The 24879-nt window shown below is 42.3% G+C and overlaps 1 protein-coding gene across 1 annotated transcript in view; it reads left to right on the forward strand.

The window, feature by feature from the left end:
• The first annotated feature begins 14838 nt into the window (after positions 1-14838).
• F11R (F11 receptor) overlaps positions 14839-24879 on the forward strand; it is a 27479-nt gene continuing 17438 nt past the window's right edge. The window contains 2 exon segments of the mRNA XM_070951024.1: positions 14839-14950; positions 23323-23436. Of these exon segments, the coding sequence (XP_070807125.1) occupies positions 14839-14950; positions 23323-23436 (226 nt within the window).

Below are 24879 nucleotides of genomic sequence, written 5' to 3' on the forward strand. Positions count from 1 at the left end.
TATTAACCCCCCCAAGCCACGCCCACAGAACAGGTAGTAACAAATTTTACATTTCACCACTGGTTCAGAGACAATGATAACCTGGGCAAAAAACTTTAGTTATGCAAATAGAATTAGAGAAATGGCAACAACTATGGGAAAGGAATTATAAATTGACCATGGCAACTGCATATAAAGGAAATTTATATAAAATGTTTTATAGATGGCATATGCCACCGGAAAGACTAGCAAAAATGTTTAAAGATAAATCAGCTAAATGCTGGAAATGTTTGCATTTGCTGGGAACATATTATCATATGTGATGGTCATGTACAGAAGCAAAAAACTATTGGTCTAGAATACAGATGTGGTCAGAGGAAATGTTACATAAACCTATAGAACCAAAACCAGAGATTTTTCTATTGGGTATTTTGCCAGAAAGATATAGCAAAGAAGTGTACTTAATGATACACATAATAACAGCAGCAAGAATTGTATTTGCACAAAATTGGAAGACAGAGAAAATCCCGTCAGAAGGTGAAGTAATAAAAAAGATTTTAGACTGTGCGGAAATGAATAGACTGACACTAAGAATAAAAGATAAAGAGGAATCTGTGAATTTCAAGACATGGGAAAGATTCTATGTATGGATAGAAAAGAAATATGAATAAAAGTTGATAGATAAATGATATAGATAATAGAAAGTTAAATGAGGGATAACATAAAAAAAGAAGTAGAAACTCAGATGACACCAGAGTAAATGGAAAAGGGGGGGGAGAAAGAAGATTGTAAATATAAATGTACAATTATGACATGATAGATTGGGTAAATTGGGAAAGAAATTGAAAAGAAAGGATATATTATTAGAAAATTGGAGTTGCTTGAATACCAAATAAGGGAAATATTGCTCAACAAAGGAGAAATAAAGGAAAGAGGAGGAGAGAGATAGAGGAGGAGAGGAAGAGAGAGAGGAATGGAAGAAAGGGGAAGGAGAGGAAGAAAGGATAGGGTACAAGAGGAGAGAAGGAGAGAAAGGGGGAAAGAGGGGAGGAGTGGGGGAGAGGAAAGGGAAGTAGGGGAGGAGAGGAGAGGAGGAGGAAGAAAGTAAAAGAGGAGAGGAGGGAGGGAGGGGGAAAGAAAGAAGAAGGAGAAGGTTTATTGTGAAAAGACTGGGAAAAGAGAGGGTAGAAGAGCAACCCCAAATGTGATTAAAATGTCTTATTTTTATCCTTTTGTTAGAAATATATATATATATATATATATATATATATATATATATATATATATATATATATATATATGATCAATTACGGATAAAAGGTTGTACATTTACAATATGTGTATAAGAAATAAAAATAAAAAACTTTTTTCAAAAAACAATATTCAGAAGTTCTACGGACCTACGTAAATCCTCGTCTTACGGGAGTTTGTTTAGCAACCAAAGTTACAACGGTACTGGGAAAAAAGTCGCTTGGGACCATTTTCCACTCTTACGACCGTTGCAGCATTCCCGTGGTCCCGTGATCAAAATTCGTCGCCTTGGCAACTGTCTCGTATTTATGACAGTCACATGATCCCCTTTTGCGAACTTTTTTTTTTTTTATTGTATAACATACCCAAAAAAGGAAAAGAAAATAGGAAATTAAGGGCGGGAAAGGGGACGGGGGAAAAATACAAGGAGGAAGAGAAAAAGAAAGAAAAGGGGGCATTGACATCCAACTCTTCCTAGCAGTGTACAAGATAAAACATACCCCAGGCTCAAACTTTTGGCATTTACACATTAATATATAACTAGCCATTTCCATAACATCAAGTCTTTCTAATCAGCAAAACCAAGATTTTTTTGTTCTTCACAAGCACAAAATCCAGAAGTGATAAAATATTTTCCACTTTGAAGAAAATAATCAATTGAACCAACCATTCCTGCTTTATCTTCCTTGCTATGGAAATAGGATGTATTTCTATTTGCACCTAATAATCTTTGTGAACTGTCACCATTTTTATTAACAAGATTCATTGTATTCTTTCAAATTCCTTTGGCCTTTTTTTTTTCTTTCTTTCATCCCCTCCTTTCCCTCAAAATACTAAGTTTTTTTATATATATACATCAATATCATATTTATTTATTTATTGGTTCGATTTATATGCCGCCCTTTTCCGGAGACTCAGGGCAGCTTACAATGCGTTAAGCAATATTTATTTATTTATTTTATATCAAATTTATATACCGCCCTTCTCCCTGAGGACTCAGAGCGGTAGCCTTCATACTTTTGTATATACCTGCTTAGTAGGGTTTTCGGGGGCCCCCAAGCGGTGTTCTTTTTTATACAAAGTCAGCTTATTGCCCCCACAATCCGGGTCCTCATTTTACCTACCTCGAAAGGATGGAAGGCTGAGTCAACCTTGAGCCTGGTGAGATTCGAACTTGCAGTAATTGCAGGCAGCTGGCAGCTAAGTGCTACTTAACAGCACTTTAGTCCGCTGCACCACCAAAGCTCTTTGGTGGTGCAGCGGACTATCAACAGTGAGGCATCTGGGTATCATTCATTTAAATACAAATAATAATAGTAATATTAAAAATATATGTTGCATTAATAATACTTACGTAATTGTGGTATTATTATTATACATATTTGTATTACAGTAGTGGCCAAAATTGTGGAAACCTTTTGGGAAAAGTGTATTTTCTAAAACTAGCGAATAACACCACTTTTTTTTTTGAGTAGTACCATAAAATTATATATCAATGGAAAGATAATTTAATTAAGAATGTGATGCAATAACTTTGATGAAGGATTTGCTATTAGAATAGCAGTTACAGTTATAGAAGAGAAGTGAAACACGTAGAAAAAACAAGATGTACAAAAATGATCACCATAAAAAAAAAAGAGATATACAAAAATGATCCCCGTGTCATTTAATCCTTCGTTGGGTCACGTTTAGCATGAATGACGGCCTTACAACGTCTCCCCATGGAGGGAACCAAGTCTTTGAGTTCTGCAGCTGTTCTCATGTGAAACCAAGATTGAATGATGGCTTCTATTAACTGGGTTTTATTGCTGGGTCGCTTCTGACTAACCAGTATTTTTAGTCGGCTCCATAGATTTTCCATTGGGTGAAGGTCTGGGCTATTCCCAGGCCATTCCAGCAGTGGAATAGGATTATCTTTTGAAACTCCCAAAAAAGTGGTGTTATTAGCCATCAAACCTCAAAAATACACTTTTCCCAAAAGGTTTCCACAATTTTGGCCACTACTGTAGAGTGTATTCCTTCATTGTGTAGTTGTTCAGTGTTTTTGTGCGCCATTCTAATAACAATCACAATATTATTTAAACATACATAGTGATACCATCTTTCAACATCTAATCTTTACATCTAGCTATTACTTTTAGTATATTATATAAAAATATCAGGGGTGAAATCCAGCAGGTTCTGACAGGTTCTGGAGAACCGGTAGCGGAAATTTTGAGTAGTTTGGAGATCCGGCAAATACCAACCTCTGGCCGACCCCAGAGTGGGGTGGGAATGGAGATTTTGCAATATCCTTCCCCCAGGAATGGGAGGGAATGGGGATTTTGTAGTATCCTTCCCCTGCCACGCCCACCAAGCCACGCCCACAGAATCGGTAGTAAGAAAATTTAGATTTCATCACTGAAAAATATGTATAATAATATTCTTTAAAATGACTACAAAAAACCCCCCAAAAGGCACTTTTTTAAAAAAATCACATTCTTACACATCTTATTCTAGACTCGAATATGCAAGCTTTAAACTTCAATATTGCATTTAGCTCCCTCCCTCCAAACTACCCTTATATAATATAGTATATAGTATAATATATGCTTGGCAACTGACTCAGATTTATGACGGTTTCACTGGGTGACGTCATCCCCTTTTGCGAACTTCTGAACAAGCAAAGTCCACGGGGAAGCCAGGTTCACTTAACAACTGTGGCAAGAGAGGTCGTAAAATGGGATGACATTCCTGTAACGACTGTCTCGCTTAGCAACAGAAATTTGGGGCTCAATTGTGGTCGTAAGTCGAGGACTACTTGTATTTCCCAAACTGCTGCTAAACCCATCTGAGGTTCCAGTTTGTGACACAGAGTCCCACCATGGAATACAGGTAGTCCTCAATTTACAAAAGTTCGCTTAGCGACTGTCCGAAGTTACAACGGCACTGAAAAAAAGTGATTGAGGACCATTTTTCACACTTACGACTGTTGCAGCATCCCCAGGATCACGTGATTTACATTCGGATGCTTAGTAACTGGCCCGTATTTATGACGGCTGAAGCGTCCCGAGGTCACGCAATCCCCTTTTGCGACCTTTGGAAACGCAAAGCCCATGGGGAAGCCAGACTCGCTTAGCGACCGGGTTACCAATTTAACAACTGCAGTGATTCACTTAACAACTGTGGCAAGAGAGGTCGTAAAATGGGGCAAACCAATTTCTCATTTAGCAACATACATTTGGGGCTCAATTTTGGTCGTATGTTGAGGACTATCTGTCCTTTGGGCTTGTTTTCAGCTGGCCTAGACTGTCCTCCACTCTGGGACCTTCCTTGGCTACTCAACTCCAGGAGAAAATCCACCATTTTCTTCGCCGTGGAGCACAAGTCCCCAATGGGCTGTCCAAACCTCTGGATTTCGGTTCCCCCAAACTCTCGGCAATGCCGGTTGCCAGCTGGGACATTAAATTAAGAAATTAAATCTGCACAGCTGGAGGACTTTCCACCAGCTGTTCTTCCAATTCTCCTTTCCTTGGTTTAGTTTCTGCACCACAGCCTGCAGCATTATAACCTTTCTTTTTTAATATATTATGTGTAATACAGGTAGTCCTTGACTTAAAACCACAATTACCATCATCTTCATTTAACGACCCCATAATCCCTTGCGGGGTGGAGTCTGGGCAACTGAATGGAACTAGCCGAGTGTTTACTGGCCAGATGCCTTTCCTGTCTCCAATGCAGAGTTTTGTTCGGCAGATTGTGCTCAGAGAGAGAGAAATATCTGCCTCTACCTAGGATCGAACTCACAGCCTCCTGATTGTGAGGCGAGAGCTCCACCTCTAGGCCACCCCACCACTCCGACTTACGACCACAATGGAGCCCAAAATTTCTGTTGCTAAGTGAGACGTTTCTTAAGTGAGTTTTGCCCCATTTTAACAACCTTTCTTGCCACTGTTGTTAAGTGAATCACTGCAGTTGACAAGTTAGTAGCACAGCCATTAAGCGAATCTGACTTTGCTTGTCCGAAGGTCACAAAAGGGATCACATGATTTTGGGGCACAGCAACAGTCATAAGTACATGCCAGTTGCCTTGAGACTTAATCCTCATCACGTGACCATGGGGATACTTCGAAGGTCGTAACTGCGAAGAGTGGTGACAAGTCACCTTGTGACAAGTAACCGTTGTAACTTGGAACGGTCACTAAATGAAGTGGAGGACTACCTGTATTGCTTTTTAAAAAAAAAATCACAGAAAAGAAGAAAGCAGAAAGCACAAAATGCAAAGACAGATAGAATAGAGTTGAATGAATGAATGAATGAGCAAGCTGGAAGGGACCTTGGAAGTCTTCTAGTCCAGCCCCTGGCCAAGCATAGTGCATATTGCACGTTGTCGAAAAATGCAAGCATGAGTGCTTTAAAAATAAATAAATAAGGGAGCTGAATACAATAGAAAAAATAAAAAGTATATTATGTCATTATGAAAGTAAATGTCAACTTGCAAAGCTTTCAAGTTGCCATGAGTAGGAGGGAGGGAGAACTGATAAGAGCTGATTGATTTCCCTAACTGAAGCTACATTCCATACATTCTTCCTGACCTCAATCAGAAGGAGGGTGTTGGATTTCACAGCTAGCCAAAGTGGTTAATTGGAGAATGTGATTTATAACATGGCCAGGGAGGAGGGGAGAGACAGGGTCATAGGGGAACGTAAATCTACGTGGGATTAGTTCTAACTGCATCCGAATATTGCCGAAATGGTGCTCCTAATAAATGACTGTATTTCTTTTGAAGTTTGGCTCATGGCTTATGAATTAATTAGGGCATCTTTCGGAAACTTCACAGTAAACAGTTACTGTTCTATATATATCTACTATAGTGCAAACATTACGCAAGTGTGTAACTACTACACCCTTATACAATTTGTGTTTTATTAATCGACTGGATTTCCTACGAGTCCCATATTTCACGAGGCTTCCTCATACACATTCTGTATCTATCGATTCATTAAATTTATCTTTATGCCTTGATATGCAACCCGTTTCCAACTTCGATTTCCAGCATTTTTCGGCGCGGTGCATAAATAAAATTACAGCCTCCGCTCAGCCAATAGCAGCCATTTCCATAACCACAAACCCTATTAACTTACACCTTTCTTTTCCCTTTTCCTGTCCTCTTTATTTTGATTTCTATTTTATAGTAGGATAATTTTAATAAAAGTCTTAAAAAAGAAGAAGAAGATGGGAGCGACTAATCAGTTTGAGTACGCCAGAATATTTCTAGCTCAGGGTTGACCCGGGGACCCCTGGTGCTCTGTGACTTGGTAGCTTTCTTGAAGACGTTTTATGACCCAACTAGGGAACATCATCAGTGCTAGAAGGGGGTGGGGTTTGTGGAATGGAGGAGGAGGAGGAGGAGGAGGAGGAGGAGAACTGTAGCGTCCTTGGTGCTCTCTGAGCTTGGTAGCTTTCTTGAAGACGTTTTATGACCCAACTAAGGAACATCATCAGTGCTAGAAGGGGGTGGGGTTTGTGGAATGGAGGAGGAGGAGGAGGAGGAGGAGCAGGAGGAGAACTGTAGCGTCCTTGGTGCTCTGTGAGCTTGGTAGTTTTCTTGAAGACATTTTATGATCCAGCTACAGAACATCATCAGTGTAAAAAGGGAGTGGTGTTTGCTCTTTGTTTATGTACAAGTGTTGGTATGTTCTTGGTAATTTGTAGATTAGGCTGTTGTTGACTGTTTGATTGCTCCGATCAATACATGACCAGAGTATTATTTATGACTCGATTGGTTTGGTACTACAGGGCAAGCCTGTAGTATAGTTAGTATACCAAATGAGAGCAAATCCTGTTGCATTTGCAATTTGGCACTCTGCTGAGGAGGTTTGTTGTAATTCAATGTATAATTTTAACACAGACTCAGGAAAAGATGCCCCCGCACAGAACATGGGTGAGGTCTGTTTCCTGTGGAATCTGCAGTGTTTGCTTTGTGCAAACTCTGGCTGGGGAAAGACCCCACACAAACACACACACACAGACACACACACACACTTCACCCAGTTCTTCTGGTTAATAAACAGCCTTACTCACCCTCTGCCTCTATGGGCACTGAGTCTAAAGTTGCACAAGTTTTGGGGCCCAGGAGATTTCTTCTTTCTTTCTTTCTTTCTTTCTTTCTTTCTTTCTTTCTTTCTTTCTTTCTTTCTTTCTTTCTTTCTTTCTTTCTTTCTTTTCTTCTCCAGTCTAACCTTTCCCTATCTCTCCTTCCTTTCTTTCTCTTTCTTTCTTTCTTTTTCTCCTCCAGTCTAACCTTTCCCTATCTCTTCTTTCTTTCTTTCTTTCTTTCTTTCTTTCTTTCTTTCTTTCTTTCTTTCTTTCTTTCTTTCTTTCTTTCTTTCTTTCTTTCTTTCTTTCTTTCTGCTTTCTCTTTTTCTCCTCCACTCTAACCTTTCCCTATCTCCTTCCTTCCTTCCTTCCTTCCTTCCTTCCTTCCTTCCTTCCTTCCTTCCTTCCTTCTTTCTTTCTTTCTTTCTTTCTTTCTTTCTTTCTTTCTTTCTTTCTTTCTTTCTTTCTTTCTTTCTTTCTTTCCTCCACTCTAACCTTCCCCTCTTTCTTTCTTTCTTTCTTTCTTTCTTTCTTTCTTTCTTTCTTTCTTCTTTCTCTTTTTCTCCTCCACTCTAACCTTTTCCTATATCTTCTTCCTTTCTTCCTCCTTTCTTTCTTTCTTTCTTTCTTTCTTTCTTTCTTTCTTTCTTTCTTTCTTTCTTTCTTTCTTTCTTTCTTTCTTTTTCCTTTCTCTTTTTCTCCTCCACTCTAACCTTTACCTATCTCTTCGTTCCTGCCTCCCTCCCGCTTTGATTTGCCAGCCAGCAACTTCTGTTCCATTGGTTGATTGTTCTGACTGTCAGAAAATTTCTCCTTATTTCTAGATTTAATCTCTCGTTTATTTATTTATTTTATTTTATTGAATTTCTATACCACCCTACTCCCGAAGGACTCAGGGCGGTGCACAGCCATGAAATAAAACACATAGATATACAAAATTTAAAATCGAATAAAATGAATTAAATAAATTTGGCTGAATTGATACCCATAATTTAAAATACCCATATTTTAAAATACAGTAAAAATTTAAAATTTACACTTAAAAGGGAGAAGATTTAGGCGAGGCCAGCTTGATGAAATAAAAGCGTCTTCAGCTCGCGGCGGAAGGTGCGCAGATCCGGAATCCTCCGTATCTCTGGGGGGAGCTCATTCCAGATCGTCGGTGCCCCCACAGAGAAGGCTCTCCCCCTAGGGGCCGACAGCCGACATTGTTTGGCCGACGGCACCTGGAGGAGCCCCTCTCTGTGGGAGCGTACTGGTCGGTGGGAGGCTGTTGGTGGTAGTAGGCGGTCCCGTAAGTTGATCAGTTTCCATCCATTCTTCCTTGTCTGGCCTTTGGGTGCTTTGGAGAATAGCTTGACCCCCTTCCTCCTCTCTGGGGCAGCCCCTCAAATACTGGAAGATGCTCTCCTGTCTCCTCTGGTCCTTCTCTTCCCTAGACTAGACATACCCCAACTCCTGCAATCGTTCATCGTATGTTTTAGCCTTCAGTCCCCTCATCATCCTGGTTGCTCTTCTCTGCACTCTTTCTAGGGTCTCCACATCTTTCCTTCCTTCCTTCCTTCCTTCCTTCCTTCCTTCCTTCCTTCCTTCCTTCCTTCCTTCCTTCCTTCCTTCCTTTCCTCCTGGTCTCAGAGCAACAATCAGCAAACCACCATGAATGCAGGCAGTCGTGCCTGAAGAAGCTGAGAAGACCTGCACAGCCTCATCCATGTTTTCTAGAATGTTCCTTAGCCTCTCTAGGCTTTTCCTGGAATTATACATGGAGATTCCCTATGGCCCAGAGTTGGCTTTGAAGTACAGGATGGCCTCGATTTACAGCCACCATTGAGGTCAGAACTTTCATCACTAAACGAAGCGGTCATCTTTATTACCGTTTCTGCCAAGGTCATTAAGTGAATCTGACTTCCTCTTTTGGTTGTCCGAAGCCAACTGGGACGGTCACAGAGGAGGATGCTAACATGACCCTGGGAAGCTGCAACTGTTAGCCGCCACTCGTTTAGTGTCCCTCCCGAGTGTGACTTCCAATCGCAGTCCTCGCACTTACAACCGATGCAGCTTCCCCTCAATCTCGGGATCAGAATTTGGTCCCCGGGTTCAGAAAAATTACTCGGTGCAAATAGAAATACGGTGCTATTTCCATAGCAAAATGGAAGATAAAGCAGGAAGTGGTTAAACGGATTATTTTATTCAAAGAGGAAAATAAGTTTAAGCATGTTTTTTTCCCTTGGATATCACTTCTGGATTTTGTGCTTGTGGTGAAAAAGAAAATGAAAACGTTGACTTTGGTTTTGTTGATCAGAAAGATTTGTCGTCATAGAAACGGCTAGTTATATATTAATGTGGAAAAGCAAAAAGTTGAAGTTGGAGTGTTTTTATCTCGTTCTGTGCTAAGAAGAGGCAGAAGTCCATGCCTTTATTTTTTCCCCTCTTGTATCTCACACCTTCTTTTAGAATAGAATAGAGGAATAGGAATAGAATAGAATCACGGAGTTGGAAGGGACCTTGGAGGTCTTCTAGTCCAACCCCCTGCTTAGGCAGGAAACCCTACACCGCTTCAGACAAAAGGTTATCCAACATCTTCTTTAAAACTTCCAAGGAGCATCCACAATTTCTGGAGGCAAGTTGTCCCACTGATTAATTGTTCTAACTGTCAGGAAATTTCTCCTTAGTTCTAAGTTGCTTCTCTCCTTGGTTAGTTTCCACCCATTGCTTCTTGTTCTACTCTTTGGTGCTTCGGAGAATAGCTTGACTCCCTCTTCTTTGGGGCAGCCCCTGCTCCTTTTCCTTCCCTTAATTCCCTATTTTTTTTTCTTTATATTTTATATAATTAAACAAATATATATATATATTTAAAAAATGGTTGCTTGGCATCTAACATGTATTTACGATGGTTGTGGCATCCCAGGGTCATGCAATGGCCTTTGCACCCTTCCCAGCCGACTTCAAGCAAAGTGATTGAAGGAAGCCAGATTCGCTTAAAGACTGCTTAAAAGTTGAGGGGAAAAAAAGGCTGCAGAATAGGGCACCCAACTCACTTAGCCCCACTGTCTCACTTAACAATGGAAATTCTCGTCTCTGTTTTTGGTCGTGACTGCCTGCGAACTCTTTCGCTGAGTAACTCCGTAGTGCCGAATTGTACGGAAGTTTAAAAAGGTAAAGGTTCCCCTCACACATATGTGCTAGTCGTTCCTGACTCTAGGGGGCGCTGCTCATCTCCGTTCCAAAGCCGAAGAGCCAGCGCTGTCCGAAGACGTCTCCGTGGTCATGTGGCCGGCATGACTCAACGCCAGAGGCGCACGGAACACTGTTCCCTTCCCACCAAAGGTGGTCCCTATTTTTCAACTTGCATTTTTTAGGTGCTTTCGAACTGCTAGGTTGGCAGAAGCTGGGAGAAGTCACGGGAGCTCACCCCGTTACGCGGCGCTAGGGATTTGAACCGCCGACCTGCCGACCTTTCAATCGACAAACTCAGCGTCTTAGCCACTGAGCCACCGCGTCCCCTGTACAGAAGTTTACATAATGTAAATTTACAGAAGGGCAACTCCCTCGAGGACTTGACTTTCCTGGTTCAAGGTTATGAATAATTTCTGTCCTTCAGGAATGTCGTTCTCTCCAATGACTGGTTGGGTGGCAACCTGTGCCGTTCGGCTTGCAGACTTCCAGGACATGTTGGCTGGTGCTAGGGAAACCAGGATGCCTCCCTAAGACAGACCAGGTTTCTGTGGTCCTTTCAGTGGCAGGATCTCTCATGGTGGACCAGGTTGCTTCCCAGTTCCCTGGAGTATTGCAAAACTGCCTGAGCTTGTGAGATTTCTACGCTCACACCCTGACTGCAGAAATCTCACCAAACCTCCGAGCCTTGTGAAACATTTGACATTAAACATTAAAAAAGATGCAGAGACTCTAGAAAGAGTGCAGAGAAGAGCAACCAGGATGATGAGGGGACTGGAGGCTCAAACATACGATGAACGGTTGCAGGAACTGGGCATGGCTAGTCTAGTGAAGAGAAAGACCAGGGGAGACAGGAGAGCATCTTCCAATACTTGAGGGGCTGCCCCAGAGAGGAGGAAGGGGGTCAAGCTATTATCCAAGGCACCCGAATGCAGGACAAGGGATAATGGATGGAAACTGATCAAGGAGAGATTCAAAATAAGGAAATAAGGAGGGATTTTCTGATGGTTAAAGCAATCAACCGATGGAACAGAAGTTGCCTTTGGAAGTTGTGGGAGCTTCATCCCTGGAAGCTTTCAAGAAGAGATTGGAATCTGTCAGAAATGGTATCACTTAACGTCCTCAATCAGGGGGAGTAGGGGATTCGAGTTGTTAAGCGAGACCATCACTTCCTAGGCCCTATTTGGACTGCAGTGGGCAGGGCCCCATTATGGTCACAACGTAAAGGATTACCTGTAAATGAAGTGCTTAATAGCAGGAACTGCGAGAGGGATCTTGGGAGTCTTAGTAGACAACCAATTAAATAGGAGCTAGCAGTGTGCGGCGGCAGCCAAACAAGCCAATGCGATCCTAAATTTGGAAGTTGTGGGAGCTTCATCACTGGAAGCTTTCAAGAAGAGATTGGGCTGCCCATTTGTCAGAAATGGTGCTTGGGCGGGGGGGTTGGACTAGATGACCTACAAGGTCCCTTCCAACTCTCTTAATCTCTATCTGATTCATTAAACAAGTCAGAAGCGATTATATGATTAAACGGATGCAGAATTCCAACTAGATAGTAAATTTCTACAGAGCTGTTTAATCCCAAATTCCGAGCATTGAGAGAGCCAGTGATTAGAACGCAGGATTGCAGAGTAATTCTGCTGACTGCCAGCGGTTTGATCCTGACCGGCTCCAGGTTGACTCAGTCTTCCGTCCTTCCCAGGTTGGTAAAATGAGGACCCAGATTGTTTGGGGCAATAGGTTGACTCTGTAAACCGCTTAGAGAGGGCTGCAAAGATACTGTGAAGTGGTATATAAGTCTAAGTGCTATTGCTATTGTTCCTTTTCTTCCTTCCTTCCTTCCTTCCTTCCTTCCTTCCTTCCTTCCTTCCTTCCTTCCTTTCCTTCTTCTTTCCTTCCTTCCTTCCTTCCCTCCTTCCTTTCCTTCTTCTTTCGTTTCCTCCTTCTTTCCTTCCTTCTTTCCTTCCTTCCTTCCTTCCTTCCTTCCTTCCTTCCTTCCTTCCTTCCTTCCTTCCTTCCTAAAGGTTGACTTAGCCTTCCGTCCTTCCAAGGTGGGTAAAATGAGGACCCAGATTGTTGGGGGGCAATAGGTTGACTCTGTAAACCGCTTAGAGAGGGCTGCAAAGCACTGTGAAGTGGTATGTAAATCTAAGTGCTCTTTTGTTATTAACTGTTGGTTCAATGCCAAATTGGGCAAAGGTGCCATAAATTGCCAATCGATCAATAAGCCCGCAAGGATAAACTCAGCTGGCCGGGTTGCCTCCTGCGAGCGGTGTCACGCCTTTCAGACAAAAAGACGTTTCAAAATCCAGATTCATTTGCAGATCAAATGCAGGGAAGTCCCAAGCAGCTGCCTCTTAGGAGAAACTCAGCTGACGTGAGTAGCCGAAGAGTAACCTCTTGGGCTACTCAACGTCAGCTGAGTTTCTCCTAAGAAAAGCTGAAGTGAGTCATTCGTTCGTGGGAGCTGAAACTGGCAGGGCAAGAAACTCAACAAGTCGGTTGGATTACCACACCTTCCACCCTTTGCTACCTGGAGGAGAAGTTTATTTAGTTCACGAATAACGACATGTGCATTTGCAAGCCAGTGCACCCCAACCTAAATCCGGACCTTATCTGCAGACTTCAGGAGGGGATTGTCACAATTTTTGGCAGTGCAACTCTTAGGGTTTTGTTGGTATATTAAGGGAAGCGGTGGCTCAGTGGCTAAGAGGCTGAGCTTGTCGATCGAAAGGTCGGCAGTTCGGCGGTTCGAATCCTTAGTGTGCCGTGTAACGGGGGCGAGCTCCTGTGACTTGTCCCAGCTTCTGCCAACCTAGCAGTTCGAAAGCACCTAAAAAATGCAAGTAGAAAAACAGGGACCACCTTTGGTGGGAAGGGAACAGCGTTCCATGTGCCTTTGGCGTTGAGTCATGTCGGCCACATGACCACGGAGACGTCTTCGGACAGCGCTGGCTCTTCGGCTTTGAAACAGAGATGAGCAGCGCCCCCTAGAGTCGGGAACGACTAGCACGTATGTCCGAGGGGAACCTTTACCTTTATATAAAGTAAAAGTATAAAAATGTGTCTACCCAAGTAGCCTTCAACGTACGACCACAAATGAGCCCCCATTGCTACGCGAGACAGTTGTTATGTCAATTCTGTCCCGTTTTACGACCTTCCTTGCCGTCATTGTTAAGTGAATCCCTGCGGTTGTTAAATGAGTCACACAGTCGTTAAGTGAATCTGGCACCCCCATTGAGTTTGCTCGGCGGAAGGTCGTAAACGGGGTTCACGTGGCCCGGGGGGGGCACAGCGACGGTCATAAATGCGAGTCAGTTGCCAAGCGTCTGAATTTTGATGACGTGATCGTGGGCATGCTGCAAAGTTTTGTAACTGTGAAAAAACTGTCATGCGTTCCTTTTTTCAGTGCCGTTTTAAGTTTGAACAGTCACTAAATGGACTGTTGTAAGTCGGGGACTACCTGTATACAGATATTGGGGAAAAGATTCATCAAATCCTGAGTCCCTCAGGAGAAGGGCGGTATAGAAATTTAATCAAACTAAAACTAAAAGTGACTTTTAGGGCAAGCTTGTTATTTAAAAAGATTATAAAGCTTGTTATTTAAAAAGTTTACAAACTAATCATCATTGATGGTTTGTATTTCTCGCTCTCACCAAACCCCGGCTTAGGTTGTGTGTTTTTCGCGGATAGTCAGTTTTGAATGCAGGACAATCTAAGCTAGCAAATACGCACCAACCGGAGGCCATAACATAGTTCAACGTTGTGGACGCTGACCGAAAGCGAACCCAGCCGTCCGTAGGTTGTAACGTAAACCATGATTTATAGTTTGGCGCAATATGCAAATCTACCAAGGGTGCTTTCCTGGATGTCTCCGAGACCGTCCTTGGTGTTGCAAATCAGATTTTCTTGACTTTGGTTTAACGAAGCGATTTCTTTTTGCCACCTTTGATTGCAACCCATGACCGTTCGCACAAATCTTCATTTCCTGTTTCTGCTGCGTGTGGTTTGAAACACTGAATCACAGTTTTTGCTGAAAGCTCTTCCTGGAGCTGACCTCTCTCCGTGTGTGTCTGCCTCCTGGGCAAGCCCAGCCTCGCTGGACCAGAAGTGGACGATGGGTTGGCCGCATTGAACTGGTTATTTTTCCAGAGGGAAACAAAGAGCAGACAGAATCCTCGGCATTCAGCTTGGATTTTACTGCAGAGGGAAAAACTTTTGGGGGTGGGGGAGTCTGGTTGTGACCCTACGAAGTGTATTTTGGGGAGGTTTGCGTAGGAAGCTGCACACCCCGATTTTGAGTCAGAAGAAGAATCGGAAGCTGCAGGAAAAGGCTCTGGATATTCAAGGATCGCCATGGCAGCTTGTCGAGTCTTAAAGAGAAATTTCTTGATTTTTGGTCTCCTCTCTTTAGGGTCCCTGGTTCTGGGTGAAGCCCCCCTGGAAATGGAAGTCCGCGAGAAGGGAGGTAAGTTTCAAACCTGCGGCCCGCGTCTCCTTTTTTAATCACGAAATAAAACTAAATCAAATGCTACACTAAACCTAGGTCGTCGTTTGTATCTTCTTTAATTTATATAACGACGTATCTATTAATTGAATAATAAATTAAATGAAAATATTAATTATTATATTATTATTTAATTATTATTAATATTTTAATTAAATTAATATTTAAAGAATTAAATTAATAATTTAAATATTTTCATATTTAATTAATATTTTAATTAAATATTAAAATAATTAATATTCATTATTTAATATTCATTAATAAATATATTTAATTAATTTAAATTAATAATTTAAATTTAAATATTTTAATGTTTAAATTAATATTTTAATTAAATATTAATATAATTAATATTCATTATTTAATATTCATTAATAAATATATTTACTTATTACTTTAATTTAAATTAATAATTTAAATTGAAATATTTTAATATTTTAATTAATATTTTAATTAAATATTAATACAATTAATATTCATTATTTAATGTTCATTAATATATTTACTTATTACTTTAATTTAAATTAATAATTTAAATTTAAATATAATATTTAAATTAATATTTTAACTAAATATTAATACAATTAATATTCATTATTTAATATTCATTAATAAATATATTTACTTATTACTTTAATTTAAATTAATAATTTAAATTGAAATATTTAAATTGAAATATTAAAATTAAATATTAAAATAATTAATATTCATTATTTAATATTTATTAATAAATAAATTTATTAATTTAATTTATAATTTACACAAAATAAATTCATATAATTAGGCACCGGAGAGAAATTCCTTGGGTGTCCAATCACACTTGGCCAATAAAGAATGTTCAATTACGTATTCTATTCTAGAACTTTCTTCTGGAGTAGAATGTGTGGGTCCCCCCCCCAGCTTTTAATTCTAAAGTATTGCTTTAAACCAGTGGTCCCCAACCCCCCGGTCCGCGGACTGGTGCCGGGCCGTGGAGTACCTGGCACCGGGCCGCGCAGCGGCCGGGGGACATGAACGCTGCAGCGCAAAGGCTCCTGGGCCGTGCGCAAAAGCTCCTGGGCCGTGCGCAAAGGCTCCAGGGAAGAGAGCCCCCGCGCAGGTACGCACGTGTGGCCCAAAGCCCCCACCCCTGCGCGCGCTCAGCGGGCCACGGTAAAATTATCAAAGGCTGATTGGTCCGCGGCGATAAAAAGGTTGGGGACCACTGCTTTAAACCATTATTTCTCAACTTTGGCTGTTTGAAGCTGGGTGGAATTCAACTCCCAGAATTCCCCAGGCAGCTTAATTCTGGGAGTTGAAGTCCACCCACCTTCAAACAGCCAAGGTTGAGAACTAATGGTTTAAACTGATCCCTGCGGGTTTACTTTAGAGATAGAGGTAGTCCTCGACTTATGACTTGACCTCAACGGGGCCCAGAATTTCTGTTGTTAAGTGAGACAATTGTTCAGTGAGTTTTGCCCCGTTTGATCTTTCTTGACACAATTGTTAAGTGAATCACTGCAGTTGATAAAATTAGTAACGTGGTTTGTTAAGTGAATCTTGGCTTCCTCATTGACTTTGCCCGTAAAAAGGGACACTGCAACCGTCATAAGTACATGTCAGTTGCCGAGCGTCTGAATTTTGATGATCATAGAGATGCTGCAAAGGTCGTCAGTGTGAAAAATTGACGGTCAGAAGTCACCTTTTTCAGTAACGTCGTAACTTTGAACGGTCACTAAGTCGAGGACTACCTGTGTATAAGAGGAAAGAATAAAACTGTGTCTATATCAAATCAAAAAGTCAAAATCTCCCATAAAAAAAAAAAACACTTCATATATTTTATCATTACATTAATTTTATATTTCATACTTCATCTCCATGCTTATTATCTAGCCACTGATAAAGCAAATCCCATATCAAATAGCATTGTTTGTCTTCCTGTTCTCTAATTTCAAATGTCAGTTTACTCATTTCAGCAACATTCCATAATTTTGTTAATAACTTCATCTTCAGTAGGTATTTTTTCTTTTTTTCCCAATTTTTAGCAAATACAATTCTAGAGCCTTCGTTAAATAATTGTCAAATGAGAATAATAATATAAAAGGATATATAAAATTGTCAAATAAGAGAAATTAAATAATTTGTAATTTTGGGTATGGGATTAAGCACAAAAGAATCATAACCGATCGACACACTTTCTGTCATTGTATTGAATGATGGTTGTTTTATATTTTGTTGTGTTTTAAAAAAAAATTCAAAAAAAAAATCAAAATCAAGTTTATGACAGTCAAAGACCAGAGCAAATAAAAACACTCGATGAATATCCACTTTAAAAATTCTAGAATGAAATAATAAATAACAGATAAAATCTATATTAAAATCACAATTTGGCATCCAGTCTGTCAGTTACTCCTGACCTGACTATACTATACTATAATATCAATCCATGTAAGGCCCATAGTCATTAAATGCAAAAAAAAAAAATAGTAATGCAAAAGCAGAGTTGAGGGAGTCCTTGACTTGTGACAACAACTGGAGGCTAAAACAGATGAAGAACGGTTCCAGGAACTGGGTATGTCTAGTTTGATGAAGAGAAGGACTAGGGGAGACAGGATAGAAGTCTTCCAATATCTCAGGGGCTGCCACAGTGAAGAGGGAGTCAAGCTATTCTCCAGAGCACCTGAGGGTGGGAGAAGAAGCAACGTGTGGAAACTAATCAAGGAGAGAAGCAACCTAGAACTAAGGAGAAATTTCCTGACAGTGAGAACAACTTGCTTCCAGAAGTTGTGAATGCTCCAACACTGGAAGCTTTTAAGAAGATGTTGGATAACAATTTGTCTGAAGTGGTGTAGGGTTTCCTGCCTAGGCAGGGGGTTGGACTAGATGACCTACAAGGTCCCTTCCCACTGTGCTATTCTGTTCTGTTTTTCCTTTCGTCTGGCATAGACCTTCAGTCTACTCCCAAATGGGAATCTTCCTTTCTCCTTGGAGCTGAGCCACAATAACACTAATATTTAATAGGCATAAGAAGAACAAATTAATGGTTTTTTTTTTAAAAAAAAAAAAATTTGAGCACCCATCACACAGAACAAAGTCCAGCCTGATGTCATGTTTTCCACCGCAAAAATGAAAAAACCTATAAAAGGGAGAGCTGTCTGTGGTTAAAATGTGTGACTTCCTCGGCCCCAAATCTGCCAAATTATTTTGTAATTCCTCTTTTGAAAATAGACAGACACCCACTTAAGCGGGGAAGGGGTGGAGAACTTAACTTGTAGAACAAATTCTTTATTTATTTTCTAAACACCTTGGTGGTGATTCTTTGAGAAACATTTGCTCCCAAAAAAATTCTGGCTTCTCTGTATACAGGTGTATACAGGTGTATACAGGTGTAGGTAGTCCTTGACTTATGACCGCAATTGAGCCCAAAACCTCCGTTGTTAAGTGAGACATTTGTTAAGTGAGCTTTGCTCCATTTTCACGACCTTTCTTTACGTTCTTTCTTGCCGTTGTTAAGTGAATCACTGCAGTTGTTAAGTTAGTAACCCCGGTTGTTAAGTGAATCTGGCTTCCCCATTTGCTTGTCTGAAGGTCACAAAAAGGGACCGCTTGATCTGGGGACACTGCGACGGTCATAAGCACGAGTCAGTTGCCAAACGTCTGAATTTTGATCGTTGGGCCATGGGGATGCTGCTTTGGTCGTTAAGTGTGAAAAACAAGCCATGTCCCTTTTTTTCCACTACGAAAGGTCACTAAACGAGCTGTTATAAGTCAAGGACCAGCTGCAGTCCTCAGCTTACCATCGCAGCTGGGACCAACGGTTGTTAAGCAAGACATCTCATGATTGCAATTTGCAAACTTCCCTGCTAGTTCTCTCCTCCTCCTCCTCCTCCCCCCCCGCTTGACTTTGGTTGATGGAAATCGGCTGGGAAGGTCACATGACCCCACAACGCTGCAACCATCACAAACGCAGGCGGGTTGCCAAGCGCCTGAATCATGGTCACAGGACTGCAGGGGTGCTGCAATGGCCATAAGTGAGGGGGTCCTTGGTGCTTTCTGAGCTTGGCTGTTTTCTTGTAGACGTTTCATGACCCAACTAGGGAACATCATCAGTGGTAGAAGGGAGCGGGTTTTGCGAGGAGGAGGAGGACTGTGGGGTCTTCGGTGCTCTCTGAACTTGGTTGTTTCCTTGCACATTTCATTATCCAAACCAGGTTAAATTAGGTAATGACGATATCATGGAACGCCTGCAAGAAAACAAGCAAGCTCGGAGAGCACCAAGGACCCCCACAGTTCTCCTCCTCCTCCTCCTCCTCCTCCTCCTCCTCCTCCTCCTCCTCCTCCTCCTCCTCCTCCTCCTCCTCCTCCTCCTCCTCCTTCTTCTTCTTCTTCTTCTTCTTCTTCCTGCTCCCCCTCCTCCCCTCTACAAGCCCCCTCCCTTGTAACACTGACAATGTTCCCTAGTTGGGTCATGAAACACCTGCAAAAAAACCCACCAAGGTCAGAGAGCACCAAGCACCCCACAGTCCAATCCTGCGCTACTAAATATTCTCCTTTATTGGTATTTGGCACCCAGCCTGCTCCAGAACCCTTTGTGGACCTAGAAAGCCCCTGCCTTCCCTCCCGGAGGCCTTTCACCCCCTTTCCTGCACCCCCCACCAGCCCCCTCCCTCCCCACCAGTGGGGGTGGGGGAGGCAGGATCCCCGCACGGGTGGAAGAGAGCTGGCAAGCGGGAGAAAATTGCTCCGCGCAGCACCTGTTGTTACCTGTGCAGCCCAAATCCCCTGCAAGAAAAACACTAAATTAGGAGTTGCTTTTGGTGACTTCAGACTTTGAGTTCTGTTTGCTCCAGGTTGCTCAGTGGAGGTTGGTGCAAAACTCCTGGCTTGGCTTAAGGAGCTACTTAACGTTGACTCACCTGCACCCCCTGGAGCTGGCCGACAAAAGAGCTGCCACGGCAGATTAAGTGCGGTGGAAATCTTGGGTTTTGCAAAGCTTTGTTGACGCACAACCTCCTAGTATTTGGCCAAAGGAAGGGAATAGAATAGGAGCTGGAAGGGACCTTGGAGGTCTTCTAGTCCAGCCCCTTGCTCAAGCAGGAGATCCTATACCCGTGATGGCAAACCTATGGCATGCCTGCCACAGGTGGCACACAGAGCCATATCTGTGGGCACACAAGTGTTGTCCTAGATCAGCTCCTGTGCGCATGTGCCCGCCAGCCCAATAATTTCCAGTCCCACCAGAAGTCAGGAAACAGTCTGTTTTCGCCCTCCCCAGGCTCCAAGAAAGCCCCTGGAGCCTGGGGAGGGCGAAAAATGGGCCCACCGTGCCATCGCATGCCAAAAGTTGGGGGGAGGGCGAGGGGAGTCATGCACTCATGCATGGGGAGGCGGGGTGCATTGAATTATGGGTGTGGGCACGTACGCACGCAACCCCCCCCGCTTTTGGCACGCGATGGCCAAAAAGTTAGCCATCACTGTCCTATCCCATTTCAGACAAATGGCTGTCCAGTCTCTTCTTGAAAACCTCCACTGATAAGGAAGGAAGGAAAGGAAGGAATGAAGGAACGAAGGAAGGAAGGTAGATTAACAGAGAGGGAAGGGATCTTGGAGATCTTCTAGTCCAGCCCCCTACTCAAGCAGGAGACCCTATCCCATTTCAGACAAATGGCTGTCCAGTCTCTTCTTAAAAACTTCCAATGATAAGGAAAGGAAGGAAGGAAGGAACGAAGGAAGGAAGGGAGAGAGAGAAAGAAAGAGAGAGAGGGAGGGAGAGACAAAGAAAGAAGGAAGGAAGGAAGGAAGGAAGGAAGGAAGGAAGGAAGGAAGATTAACAGAGCTGGAAGGGATCTTGGAGATCTTCTAGTCCAGCCCCCCACTCAAGCAGGAGACCCTATCCCATTTCAGACAAATGGCTGTCCAGTCTCTTCTTAAAAACCTCCAGTGATGGAGCGCCCACGATTTCTGGTGGCGAGCCGTTCCACTGGTTAATTGTCTTCACGGTCTCCTTAATTCCAGGTTGCTTCTCTCTTGGATTAGTTTCCAAAGCTTACTGAATTTAGTTAGTTTCCGAAGCTTAAGAGATCAGAGACTGGTGTCAGGTTTCGAGGTCGTCTCAAATAAATTGCATTTCAAACAAAATCTTTGAAGTAAAACTCCCATTTATTAAGCACGGCATTCTGAGTCCGACTCCAATTGCAGCCAACACTGACTTCCAGACCCAAAACCCTCCCTTTCCGTTCCCCACTCCCCCTGCACTCATTGGCCATCTTCCAAGTCACTCTACCCCTAATCTACTGCTCCAGCTCAAAGGAATTTCCCCCCTCCCATCCAAACAGTTTAGTTTCTCGGGAGCTTGGCTTGGGCACAGAAGGAGAATTGTGCAAAATGTTTTCCTGCTCTACCCACCCACCTCTGGCTAACTTATCAATACTTCCTGGTTTTGCATGACACCCTAAACTACAGGTAGCCCTTGTTTAATGATCAGTTGCTTAACAACTCTCTGAATGGTTGGTGGACTTACCAAAAGATACTTACAGCCGGCTTCTGGAGTTCTAATGGCTGTAATCTGTATTATTTTGGGTGTTTGGATCATTTTTCCAACCAGTCGCAGATTCCGTGGTCCCATAACCGCAGTATTTTTGTTGTTGTAAAAAAACCCCCATAGGAATACCTAAATTCACTTAATGACCGTCTGAGAAGTTGAACCGAAGAGGCAGGTAGTTTCATTGTAGCTTATGGCAGCCAGTTCAAGAATCAAAAGTGAGACCAATCGAAAAATCACCTCTGCTTCCAGTTTTAGAGAAGGGAGAAAGGCGTTTATGAAATTGAAGAAATTTTAGATTCTAGAAAGCATCAGGGAAAGTTACAATATCGAGTTAACAACCGCTACCAAACAAGCTGTAAAATTGAGTCTGGTAAGATAAGTGCCTCAACTTATACCCATCATGATTTACACTGCAAATTCAAGGTTCCATTATAGAATAGAATGGAATGGAATGGAATGGAATGGAAGGGAAGGGAAGGGAAGGGAAGGGAAGGGAAGGGAAGGGAAGGGAAGGGAAGGGAAGGGAAGGGAAGGGAAGGGAAGGGAAGGGAAGGGAACGGGTCTGCAGTAGAGGTGCGTTTCAGCAGGTTCTGACCAGTTCTGGAGAACCGGTAGCGGAAATTTTGAGTAGTTCGTAGAACCAGTAAATACCACCTCTGGCTGGCCCCTCCCCCATCTGTTCTCTGCCTCCCGAGTCCCAGCTGATTGGGAGGAAATGGGGATTTTGCAGTAACCTTTCCCTGGAGTGGGGAGGGAATGTGTCAGCGTTTCAGCGCTGACATAGAAGGGGAGATAAGCCCTGGATTTTTGCCTGCTAAATCCCTTTGAAGCTCGGTCTCCGTTGAAATGAAGAGGGGGGGGGAACATTCCTGTGAAATGACGAGACAAGAAGTCAGGAGAGTGACTTGAAAGATAGCCAATGAGAAGCAGAGATTTGGGGATCGGAAAGGGAGGGATTGGGGGGCAAAAGGTCAGTCTTGTCCGCACGAGTCATGATCCGGTTGCTGTGCTCGAATAAAGAGAAGATTTCCTTAAAGATTGGCAGTTTGGAAATTCATTTATTTTTGAGACAGCATCGAAGTCTGACAGAATGGAGATTTTACAGTATCCTTCCCCTGCCACGCCCGCCAAGCCACACCCACAGAACCGGTAGTAAAAAAATTTGAAACCCACCACTGGCTCTGTAGTCCTACTTTGAGGACTACCTGTGTAAGGTAACACAGTGGGCCATACGCCCTGCTAGGCTAAATCATTCCGAACCAATTTGTGTTTGAAAAAAAGCAACTTAACAACCGTTTTTCACACTCACAACAGCTGCAGCCACCCCCGAGGTCACGTGATCAAAATTCGGAGACTTGGCCGCTGGCATATATTGTTGACGGTTGCAGTGTCCTGAGGTCAGTTGTTATGTGAGTTTCGCCCCATTTTACGACATTTCTCGCCACAGTTGCTAAGCGAACCACCACCGTTGTTAAGTCAGGAAGATGGTTGTTAAGTGAATCTGGCTTCCCCATTGACTTTGCTCATCAGATGGTCGTAAAACGGGATCACGTGAGCCCCCGGGACGCTGCGACCGTCATAAATACGAGCCAGTTGCCAAGTGTCCGAATTTTGATCACGTGACTGTGGGGACCATGGGGTGAAAACAATCCTGTGGTGGTTTTTTTTTTACGGCCATCGAGACTTCAAATGGTTACTAAATGAAGAGTCGCAAGTCGAAAACTACCTGTATTCTATATTTTATTTGTTTTTCCAACCCACATTTTTCTAGCTTGGCGGTCCTTGTGACACCCTTTCCTTCTCTTTCCAGCTGTGAGCCTCCCTTGCAAAGCCATACTGTTGCAACCCAACCCGACACGCCAGGAGTGGAAGTTCCAGAAAGATGGCCTCACTCTGCTCTTCTACCACGCCAATAAGTTCACAGGTGGGTAGTCCGACAGAGTGTGTGGTGACCCGGGGCACAGCCCAGAGACTACACAGGCAGCTGGCAGTTCAAACTGCCCCTTTATTGTTACAAATTTCCCCAAACGCTCCCATGTTTCTGGGAAGTCCCAGAGCAAAGTGATAACAAACCCCCATACAAACCTCAAGCAGCCTCTGGCTGCATATTAATCCAGCCCAACTCTGTGGGCACCATGAAAGCTGTGCACAGGATCATATGGTGATATTGCGCAAGCAGCGTGCGCTAGTGCACATGCACAAAAGCTGCACGCATACACAGATGGTGCAGTTGTGCACGCAGCGCATGGGGAGGAGCTGCGCATTACTGCGGGTGGCACGTGAGGTTCACCACCACTGCTCTGTATGTTTAAATGTTTGTGATTGGTACTAGAAGCGCACATCGAAACACTGAACAATGAAAGAATGAAGGATGAAACTTTAATATAAATAGATGTGAAGAGCTAAATAAGGGAAATATGAATAACAAAGCAGGTGAAAGAGATAGAAATAAGAGGGGAATAATAGTGTATATATATATAACAAGATATATGTAATAATAAGAGGGAGGTCTAGAAATTGAAAGGTGGCAGTCTTAGGTATGTTGAAACAATATGAAACAATGAAAATGAAATGTAAAAACTATGAGTAACAATCAGGGGTGAAATGCTACCCGTTCGAGCCAGTTTGCCTGAACTGGTAGTAAAAAAATGCTTTTAAAAGTTTTTTAAAAAGTTCCAACGATCGCCTGTCGCTCAGCTGATCTTCAAAACTTTTTTTTTTTTTTTTTTTACTTTTTAAGCATTTTTTTACTTCTGGTTCCCCGGAACCGATAGTTAAAAATGCTTTAAAAAGTAAAAAAAAAAAAAAAAAAGTTCCGACGATTGCCTGTCACTCAGCTGATCTTCAGAACTTTTTTTTTTTTTTTTACTTTTTAAGCATTTTTTTACTTCTGGTTCCCCGGAACCGATAGTTAAAAATGCTTTAAAAAGTAAAAAAAAAAAAAAAAAGTTCCGACGATTGCCTGTCACTCAGCTGATCTTCAGAACTTTTTTTTTTTTTTTTACTTTTTAAGCATTTTTTTTTTACTACCGGTTCTCCGGAATCGATAAAAAGTAAAAAAAATTAGTTAAAAATGCTTTAAAAAGTAAAAAAAAAGTTCCGACGATCGTGTGTCGCTCAGCTGATCTTCGAACTTTTTTTTTTTACTTTTTAAGCATTTTTTTACTACCGGCTCTCTGGAACCGGTATTTAAAAATGCTTTAAAAAGTAAAAAAAAAAAAAAGCAGGAAATCCAAAATTATGTGTTTGGTGTGAAGTGCGCATGATTAAACCAGTGTCGACTGGCGGAGGATTTCACCACTGGTAATAATATTATGTCTATTTGTATTAAAATGTATGTTACCCAGGTATCACACTGTTCACGCAT

Source organism: Pituophis catenifer, unplaced genomic scaffold (genome assembly GCF_029215685.1).
Source record: "Pituophis catenifer annectens isolate HBS135680 unplaced genomic scaffold, rPitCat1.0.hap2 SCAF_10, whole genome shotgun sequence".
NCBI lineage: Eukaryota > Metazoa > Chordata > Lepidosauria > Squamata > Colubridae > Pituophis > Pituophis catenifer.